Consider the following 10,729-nt stretch of genomic DNA (forward strand, 5'->3'; position numbering starts at 1 on the left):
TGAGAGCACACAGCATTTATTCCAGGATAGATCTTATGACCAGCAGAAAATATATGTGGCAGCGGATCACAACTTTATCAGATACATCCCTTATAGGTTGTGCCTTCTGAGATGTGTAGCCATCAGATTTCTCGCTGCCCTGCAACCCCTTGAAGGAACGGATCTAGGACGACAACAGGGTGTCATGAACAAAACAGGCTTTGGCAAGAGGAGGCAGTCCATCGCCAACTTTGCCATGGTTTTTGGGTCTGAAGGGATAAGTAAAGGTTTATGGGGCTCGCTGTTTTCAAGGCTTGCGATAGACCCGTGCATATTTTTCTCAGCGCACGCCATTAACAACTTGAAGTTTTCAAAGGTCTACTTGTGTTTAGATACAGTCACTGCAACATCATACGATCTGATCTTAATACACGTGGGTTTTAACAAACTTTAGTAGTAAGCTCTTATAATACTCAATGTCACAGACCTGTGTGCGTCCTTATATGTCTCTTCAGTTTGAAGGCGTCAGTCGAGGCAAAAGAACACAGGGTGCAGGTGAAGGGACGTTCGCCGGTATGTGAGCGAATGTGAACTTTCATCCTATTTGCCTGAAAAAGAAATTGGCATCAAATTAATTTCTTTTACTAAGAAAGAAAACCCAACAAGTTTTTTTGTTTTTTAGAAAAGAAAAACGGGAGATGGAGCAGTCCTAGCTGCCAAAAAACTGAACTGCAACCAAAAATCAGTAAACATGCAACATTACAAGCATGTAAAAGGCAGCCTCTAGACAAGAAAAAAAAAAAAAAAAAAAAAAAAAAATTGTATGAAAAATACCCTGAATATCAATAAAATGCAAGTGCTTAATAACAGGGTACTTAGTGTATACATTTTTGCAAAAAGGTAAGAAGCTGTCTCACCTCGTCACGGTGTACCCATCTGGGACGGTCCCTAACCAACTAAACGTTAGAAACATTTTATATACTTTTAGTTGGTTATGGACCATCCCAGATGGGTACACCTTGACAAGGTGGGACAGCTTCTTACCTTTTTGCAAAAATGTGTACACTAAGTACCCTGTTATTAAGCACTTGCATTTTATTTATTGATATTCAGGGTATTTTTCATACAATTTTTCTCTTTGGTTTTTACCATGCATAGAGACGTAGCACACATACCTCAGCACTTGAATAATCGCAGTAGCAGCACTGGAAAGGTTTCTCGAGCTTGTGTGTGGACCTGGCGTGTCTCAGGAGATCTGCAGCCGTCCTGTATGCCATGTCACATTCACTGCACTTATGAGGTTTGATTCCTGAAATACAAGGTTGGATTTTAATGACCGCCTATCACAATGGTCTTGTGTGATTGGCATAGGGCATCAAAAGGCAAAGGCCCCTTCACATTTAAAGGGAATCTGTCAGCAGATTCATAATCCGTTATACAACACCTCCCAACCTTTTATATGGGTTCGCAAGGCAAGCCTTCTTCATTCCCGGCAGATGATGGCTGTGATATTCAGCTATCATCTGCCTCTAACAGATGCAGGTGGAGTGGCGCTCCATCTGCAGCCATTTCCCGGTTACATGCCGGTTGTGCGGTTTCTATTTGTCTTAGTTAAACCTGTTATTTAATGTTTTTCATGCTTGTCTCTGCTGCCATCTACTGGTCAGACCTTTCGGCTCCTCTGTTTCTTTTGTCCAGCCCATGGGAGTGTCTGATGACCCTCTTGCATCACATCCTGGGATGTTCATTCCAAAGCAGAGTTTGTGAGAACAACATCCCATATTGGATTGGAGCTACTAGGAGCAAAGTCTTCTGACCACGTAGTAGCTACAGAGGCAAGCATCACTCGAGAATTACAATGCCAAGTACTTGGATTACTGCACTCTGCATGTCCTAACCTTTGGAGAAAATAAACCACCATTGTTTCATCTCAGCATGTGCATGTTTCACTCTGGAGCGCTCTGGTCCTGTCTGCCCCACCTATAGGAAAAACGAAGGTAAGACTCTCACAACTACGCACCTTCCATCGCCTTTAAGTGGGGACAGAACACCAGTGGCAATCTATAACAGCAACATTTCATGCGCGCTGGCGGGGTGTGCTGCTCTAAACGCTCACCCATGCTCCCACAGTGCGATTGCGGGACACCATTAGGTTGCTCTAACAGCCAAGGGTCACTTGAAAACCCCCGTGTCTATAATCATAGTAATCCTGTGAAAAACAGCTTCAATAAAACAAAAAAACTATGGATGTTTGGCATCTCCATAATTGCGCCGATTTTAAGAATCATATTGCAAGGTCATTTTTTAACATAAAATGAAAGCGGTAAAGAAAAAAAATATTCCAGAATTGCATTTTTTTTTTTGCTATTTTGCTGCACTTGGATTTTTTTCCTGCTTTCCAGTACATCATATGATAACATGGATGGGGTGTCATTCAAAAGTACAACTCATACTGAAAAGGTAAAAAAAAAAAAAAAAATAAAAAAATAATATGATTAAGCCCCCGCCGTCCACGACTTCTATATGTAACAATCTGCTGATAGGTTCCCTTTGATGTTGGTAAATAGCAAATCGATGGGTGTGAGGTCGGACTGCCACCAATCATGAAGCAAATCAATGGGTGTGAGGTCGGACTGCCACCAATCATGAAGCAAATCGATGGGTGTGAGGTCGGACTGCCACCAATCATGAAGCAAATCGATGGGTGAGGTCGGACTGCCACCAATCATGAAGAGACAGCCCATCCCAGCAGTACGCCATCACTTGATAAGATCATTTCTTTTTAATGCTTTGAATAAAAATCCAGTCACTAAACAGAAAAACAAGCATTTTGTCGCTGATTTACGTACCCGTGTGGACATTGATGTGAATCCGCAGTTCTGTAGCCGAGGCGAATGTCTTCCCACAAAACTTGCATTTGTGCTTGTCTGAATGTTTCCGCATGTGGCGCCTCATGGCTCCCAGGTTACAGGAGCTGAACTGACACACGCCACAGCTGTACGTGGTCTTCATTTCTGGTAGACAAGAGGAATGGAAAATTAGGGATCAAAGGTATTTTCCTATGACAGGCTGTGGTATATTGTGGCAATGCCTGCTCTTGGGATCAGTGATCACAATCTTACAAAATTAAACAGGGATCATTTCTGGAAATCCCTTTAAATATTTAACTTAAAATTGAGAAGCAGATAAAAGGTTCCCTACCTGTACCGGTACTCTCTGTGGGTACAGGCGTCTCTGCCGCTGACTGTACAGGTTCTGCAGTTTCTTGAGGTTCTGCACTTGTGTCTTCCATGGTGGTGTTGATCTCGTGGGGTACATCCTGCAAGAGCAAAAGCTCAGAGTAATATTATGGAGGGTTAGTTGGGATTAAAGGGGTTTACCAGGACTACTTATTTTTACTCGTGTGCATAGCGCCACTATACAACTAATGACCTATCCTCAGTGATCAGTGGGAGCCTGACACCCAGACTCTCATTCAGCAGCTGACAACTGCTGCAGCAGAGTCTGGATATAAGTGATGGGCACAGCAGCCACGTACATTTCTTAGTGGCCTCTATTTCAATTTCACACCAATCTCATAAATGACACATGCTTACAGATAAAGCTAGGGTCACACGTAGCGACGCAGCAGCGATCACGACGACGACCTGACCTTCTCAGGATCGCTGCTGCGTCGTTACATGGTCGCTGGTGAGCTGTCAAACAGTCAGATCTCACCAGCGACCAGTGACCAGCCCCCAGCAACGCGTGGAAGCGATGCTGCGCTTGGTAACTAAGGTAAATGTCGGGTAACCAAGCAAAGCCCTTCGCTGGTTACCCGATATTTACCTTGGTTACCAGCGCACACCGCTTAGCGCTGGCTCCCTGCATTCCTAGCCACAGTACACATCGGGTTAATAAGCAAACCTTCGCTTATTTACCCGATGTGTGCAGGGAGCCGGCACTGACAGCGTGAGAGCGGCGGACGCTAGTAACTAAGGTAAATATCGGGTAACCAGTGAAGCACTTCGCTTGGTTACCCGATGTTTACCTTGGTTACAGCTTACCGCAGGCTGCCAGACGCCGGCTCCTGCTCCCTGCTCCCTTCAGTTTGTCGCTCTCTCGCTGTCACACACAGCGATGTGTGCTTCACAGCGGGAGAGCAACGTCCAAAAAATGAAGCAGGACATTCAGCAACGACCGGCGACCTCACAGCAGGGGCCAGCTCATTGCTGGATGTCACACACAGCGATGGGACATCGCTGCTACGTCACAGAAAATGGTGACTTAACAGCGACGTCGTTGTCGCCGTGTGTGACACCACCTAAAGTCACCAATGGTTAAAAGGAGTTGTCCAGATTCCTGAGGTTCAAGTCATTCTAGTCAATCCTCCTTGTGAAGCCCTGTAAAATGTCTGTGAGGGGTTAATGTTCTTAATTAGCCAGACAAGAGTCTTGTGTGTGTTAACTAGTGTTTGTTTTCCCCAGGACTATCGGGAGCCTTCCATTGTCTGAGAATGTTGCTTGCTAAAGTACTGTAACTTTTCCCAGCCTCTCTGTCTACCTAACTCAGATGAGAATTACCTTTGCGGATTGAAATGCTACCCAATCAGAGCACAGCCTTAGGCTACTTTCACACATCAGTTTTTTTCCATCAGGTACATCCGGAAAAAAACGGGTTAAACGGATCCGGTACCGCATCCGTTTTATCCCCATAGATTTGCATTGTTACCGGATTGTACCTGATGGCTTTGCGTTGCATCCGTTTTTTTCCGGATGCGGCAAAATTAGTCAAAGCGGCGGCCGGAGGCAACGTGTCTTGCAACGTTTTTTTGTCCGGCAAAAAAAACCGGATAGCACCGGATCCGGCGCGATACGGCGTGTTTTACAATGAAAGCCTATGGACGCCGGCGCAATGCGGTAAAAAATGGATGCGGCTACCGGATCCGTTTTTGAAAACTGCACATGCACCAAATTAATTAAAAAAGCTGATCCTTCAAAAAAAAAAAAAAAAAGGACAAACCGGATGCAAAAACGGATGCAAACCGTATCCACCGGATCCGGTTTTGTACGCATCCGGCATAACGGATCCGTTAAAAACCGGATCCGGTTTTACATTTTTTTTGCCGGATCCTTTGGATCAGGAAAAAAAAAAGGATTGTGCCTGAATGCAGAAAACTGATGTGTGAAAGTAGCCTTATTCCACTAATCCGGTAAAACCACATTCTCTGGAATGAGTGCCCGGGAGATCTAAAACAGGGCCTGTTGGAAGTCCATTACCCAGCTTATAGGCACTTCGGCACCGGCTAGGGAATTTGAAACTGGATTACATTGTGCAGAAGCACCGCCGAGGATCCTAGGATTCAGCTAAAAGAAACCCAGGTTAGGGACAATTTCGTTACCTGGCTATGGACTTTGTTGTGCTCTTGAAAGCTTCCTATGCTTGTCACTTTTCTATTCTCGGTGGGTGCCTGCCAAAAGCAGAGTGCTGTTGGTTTGGGGTATGTGGCCCTGGACGCTCTGAAGGCATGCATAGTCTACTCCCTGGTGAGCCAGCAAAAAGGAGAGACTCTGTTGCCTGTTACATCATGTGATTTGCATGGTTTTGTCTTATATGCCTTTGACTGTTGGGGATCCAATAAAGTCTAATTATTGTGGTTCCCGCACCTTGTGTTGTCTGAATATTGTTCTGCCCACGGGTACGGAGTTCAGGCGTTCAGTTGGGATGAGCCCTGGTCCATGCGGTCTTTCTAAAGGCGGCCGGGCCACCGGCAGAGAGCACCCACTGACCCCCGTGTTTCCACACTACCAATGTGCGCACTAAAAGAATTCGCCAGTACCAAAGGCGGGCGGTTATGTAACCATCAGTAGATAACTTGCATACTTCTGACCACATGCCGGCTACACGTGTCCGATCCTGCCCAATTCACATGTATTCTGAGAGACCGATCACATCTAGTCATCAAGTGACCGCCTTTATGCAAATCATATACTCGCGGTCACACGTCCACCTGCTCTTGGCACTGCGAACCCTGACAGCATTAAAGTGTCACAAAGTGACTGCAGATGTGAACCACAACCATGGATAATCCTTTCAGTGTAACAAAACTTTCTTCTTGATTTTTCATCTTCAGCATGCCCTTGAATTGTCTGCAGATTAGTAGGGTCCGGGTCCAGAAGTTATGCTTTCTAAAACGCGAAAGGTTTATCCTGATTTCAAGTCAGATAGTAAGAAAAACATGCAGATGTGTCTTATAGATAGTGTATGTAAACTTCTGATTTCAACTGTACATGCAATTAAAGTGCCTGCTAAATTTGAAAAACTAGGAAGAAATTTTAGTTACTCTTCAATGTACTGGACAGCTCCTTTAAAAGGGTTCATTACTCGGATGACCCCTGCTCAATCAGCATTTCCCTGTTGTAAAATAACAACAAGTAATCTCACCTCAGATGGTGTCGGCACTGGCTCTGCTAGGGATTGCATGACATTTTGTCACACGATCCCTGCATCAAATCAGCGGCCACTTCACTGCTTAACCCATGCCTCCCTTTGGACATAATTGACATCCAGAAGAAGTGAGAGCTGTGGCTACTCTCTCACTCCCTCTGGATGTCTGATTTGTCCAATGAAGGGGAAAACGAAGCAGCCGCTGATTTGCTGCAGGGATTGCCTGACAATGTCATGCAAGCCTTGGGACAATTAGTGCCGACACCACTAGAACGGTGCCAGAGTATAGGTGTTTGGATTTACTGAGAAGACACATAGTGATTGAGAAGAGATTGTTAGAGTAGTGGACAGCCCCTTTAAAGGTTGTTTTGAAATTACAACTCCCAAATAACCCTGGCGGCCACAGTTGAGCATGCTGGGAGTTTAAGTTTTACAGCAGCTGTCGTACTGCAGGTTCCTGATCTACTATAGGTCTTGGCCTACCTGGCTTTGCTCGGGGGCCACCGCCTGCTCGTTAGTAACGTCCGTACAGGGCACCTCACTCTCCTGGGGCTGGGGATCACCCCGGAGGTGCGGAGAGGCCTCCAATTCATGTATATCAAACACCTGCGTATACAGAGAACTATTCTCGCTGTTGCCCCCTGGCTGAATGCCGGTGACCTGCACTCCAATGATGGCGCCATCCTCTCCTTGCATGGGCATGACGTGGAATTCGGACATGTTACTGAAAGCCTCGATCCCATCCAGCATCTTGTAGACCCTGAAAGCCAGATCTGCTTCATCATGAGTGGCCGAGGTCTCCATGACAACCACATCCTCCTGCGGGGGGGCAGGTATCTCTTCTCTGTGAATCTCCATCCTGTCAGTACAAAACACAGCTCTTAGCACCCTGCAACAACACAACACACCCTCAGCAGTCTGCCCCACATGTACAGGGGCCTCCGAGGGTCACACACAAGACCCCATGCTATGTACACACCTGCACTCACTCGAGACACCGACTCCTTCAGGACGAGTCTGAGGGACACTGTAGCCTCACATGTACACAGCGGGAAGCAGCGCTCCACACATACCGGAAAAAGCTGGTACTTCCTGTCAATGGACCGCTGACGTCACCGGAAACCGGCATCACGTGATACAGCGATTCTGTACTGTAAAGCGCATGTGCAGTATCCTGTGTTGTGATTGGTCTACAGTAGGCAGAGGGCGGTAACATCTGGGCACTTGCTTGGTCCCGCCTTCATTTCAAGTTTTTCCACCCAGGAACAAACCATTGCGCTCTACGGGGGCGATAATGCAACTAATTGGAGAAGGCAACTCTATTAACCAATCAGATTCCACGTTTTATTTTTTTACGAGCCAGTTGGAAAATGGAAGCTGCAACTTGATTGGATACTATGGACGCCCGCTCTATTATAGTGTAATCTTATACCTCGTTGGACTGGTCACTTTTTTTTTTTACTTAAATGTACATTATTTGGGGTTGAAATCAGTTTACATTAAAAATGTTCCACTGTTTGCCTTCTACAGCCTCTGAGCTGTACAGCCTATTGCTGGCTGCAGAATGAGGCAACTGAGAATCATTCAGTCCACTGTCATAAGCTGATTTATGACCACAGACCAAACCAAAGCTGAATGTGCATTGTGAGACGGTGCTAAAATTATTAATGAAACCCTTTTGCAAAAAATAAAAGTATTTTAAGCCCCAGATACATATGATGGCTTCTTTTTTGCAGGACTAGTTGTACTTTAGAATGAAACCATTAGTTTTACCATCTAGTGTACTGGAAAATGGGAAAAAAAATTCCAAGTGCGGTGAAGTTGCAAAAAAAGTGCAATTGCATGTGTGACGCCCTGGCAAAACCAAGTAGTCACAGCTAGGCCCCTGCATAACACCGTTCCCTCACTAGGAAACATACAGCCAATCAGAAAACCCTAGTCACCCCCCCCCCCCCTTAGCGACAGACAGACAGACACACCAGTGGGCATGACCAGGCGGTTGGGACACGCCCACCCAAGGGTCCAGATAGGCCGGGGCGGGAAAAACAGACAGTTCTGCTTAGAGTTCAGTTTGGGGAGGAGTGTGGGCTGGAGCTAGGGATAGCTCCAGCAGTCAAGTCCAAATTGAACGGTACCAGGGTAGGAGCCCTGGTGCCACTGGCTAGGAGGCAGACGGTGGTCTCCGTCAGCAGGAGACGGGAAGACGGCTCGGTGGAACCGAGGTGGACCGGGCCAGGGTTGTAGCCCGCCGGTACCGACACAGAGAACCGACCTGGAAACCATAGCACAAAGGGGGGTACTCGGACCCTGAAGCCAGGAACCAGAAACAAGTGGAACTGGTTAATTAACCATATGAGGCCAGGACTAGAGGTCCCGTCCCACCAAAAGTCTCTCATAGAAGACAACAGCCCACCGATTAGAAATAAGAGCTCACTGCCAGGGCCCATAGATCCCACGGGCCAGCGTCTGCGGGCACGGCTCCTTAGGCCACATCCAGCCGGGAGCGGACTCCTGAGTTTTATACTGGGAAAGTCCACCTTACACAAGCAGTGCAGGAAAAGGAGAGACCACCAGCCGGGCGGTGGATCCTGAACGCAACCGGCCGCGGCACCGGCCACCATCACCTTGGTTTACCAGAGACTTGAGTGTTTTACTAACAGTGAGTAGACCAGCACCCCCTGCAGTCGTCATCTCCCTGCACCAGAGCCACCGGGTCCCGGGGCCACCATCCCTGCCCACGGAGGGGTTAACAACTTGCTGCACAACATCTCCCCCGGATGCCCCATAACAGCAGCAGTGGTGTCCCACTTCACCACACACCGTGGGTGGCGTCACAAACTTACTACGGCCTAGCCCGTACATCTACGTCCCCCATTTATTAGACGTGTCCGCGAGACCCCCGGGTCGGAGCCCCTCGAGCCACCACCCTTGAAGGTCTGGATCTGAGCAGCATCGGCTGCTGGCACAGGGGCGGCACACATGACTGTTTTTGGGGTCTTTTATTCACAGTATTCACCATATGGTAAAACTGACCTAATAGTATGATTCTCCAGGGCGGTACAAGTTCATAGATACCAAACATGTATAGGTTTACTTTTATCTAAGGCCGGTTTCACACATCCGGCTTTTTGCCGTTTTGCCGGATGCGGCGCTCTCCCGTACAGTTAATACAGTACAGTGACAGCGCTGTAACTTCCGGGTCACATGTGCCGGTCACATGACAGCATGTGACCGGCGCTTGTTGCGCTGTCACTGTACTGTATTAACTGTACGGGAGAGCGCCGCATCCGGCAAAACGGCAAAAAGCCGGATGTGTGAAACCGGCCTTAGAAGCTAAAAAAATTCAGAAGTTTGTCTAAAAAATGAATTGCGCTTTTGTTGCCATTTTCCGGGCCCCGTAACGTTCTCATTTTTCGGGATCTGGGGCTCAGAGACGGCTTATTTTTTGCATCCTGAGCTGACATTTTTAATTAGAACATTTTTGTGTAGATGCGATGTATTGATTCCTGTTATTGTATTTTAATGAAAAGTTGCGACAACCAAAAAACTTGACTTTGGCGTTTGGAATTTTTTCTCGCCACGCAGTGGACCGATCAGGGAATTTCTGAACGTGGTTATACTAAATATGTGTATCATTTTAATTTATTGAATTCTTTTATTTTCAATGGGACAAAAGGCGGGAGATTTTAACTTTTAGAGTTTTTTAATTTTTTCATATTTTTTAATTTTTTTTTTACTGATTTTACTAGTTACTTTAGGGGACATTATGACTCCACAGTCCAATCATTTGTGCTGATCAGAGCGATGCTGCAGCATCACTCTGATCAGCAGAAATGCCATATAACAGTGAGTGCCGGTGCTCTGTCAGCTCTCACAGGAAGTGAGTCATGGTTCATGGTAGCGTCAGGAGTCATCTGCTGACCCCAAGCTACCATGGCGCCCCATGATCGCATCACTGGGCCGCCAATGTCAGCTGGGAACAGCATCAGATTTTGACAGTTTGATTTAAGTGGTAAGCAGGCGCAGGTGGATCTCTGATCCACCCGCTCCTGTTAGCCGCACATGTCTGCTGATTGGATCAGCAGACATGTGTGGGGATTACCTCGGGCTCACTGCCAGAGCCCATTGTAACCAGGGGGACATGACCTAGGACATATATATATATATATATATATATATATATATATATATATATATATATAATGTCCAAGATCGAGAAGGTGTTAAAAGGGAATCTGTCACCAGGTTTTTGCCCCCTAATCTGAGAGCAGCATAAAGTAGGGGCAGAGATCCTGATTCCAGCGATGTGTCATTTAGTGGGTTA

The 10,729-nt window shown here is 46.6% G+C and overlaps 1 protein-coding gene across 2 annotated transcripts in view; it reads right to left on the reverse strand.

The window, feature by feature from the left end:
- Positions 1-7,482, reverse strand: part of LOC142311842 (uncharacterized) — a 54,070-nt gene extending 46,588 nt beyond the window's left edge. The window contains exons 1-6 of one of the 2 annotated variants that reach the window (XM_075350618.1): positions 7,385-7,482; positions 6,889-7,264; positions 3,181-3,298; positions 2,829-2,993; positions 1,155-1,288; positions 467-587 (exon numbers count right to left, since the gene is read on the reverse strand). In XM_075350618.1, coding sequence (XP_075206733.1) covers positions 467-587; positions 1,155-1,288; positions 2,829-2,993; positions 3,181-3,298; positions 6,889-7,263 — 913 coding nt within the window. In that variant the 5' untranslated portion in view covers position 7,264; positions 7,385-7,482. The remainder of the gene's footprint in view (positions 1-466; positions 588-1,154; positions 1,289-2,828; positions 2,994-3,180; positions 3,299-6,888; positions 7,265-7,384) is intronic. The other variant, XM_075350619.1, reaches the window with a different exon arrangement.
- Positions 7,483-10,729: the final 3,247 nt, after the last annotated feature.

The sequence above is a fragment of the Anomaloglossus baeobatrachus genome, chromosome 5 (genome assembly GCF_048569485.1).
Source record: "Anomaloglossus baeobatrachus isolate aAnoBae1 chromosome 5, aAnoBae1.hap1, whole genome shotgun sequence".
Lineage (NCBI taxonomy): Eukaryota > Metazoa > Chordata > Amphibia > Anura > Aromobatidae > Anomaloglossus > Anomaloglossus baeobatrachus.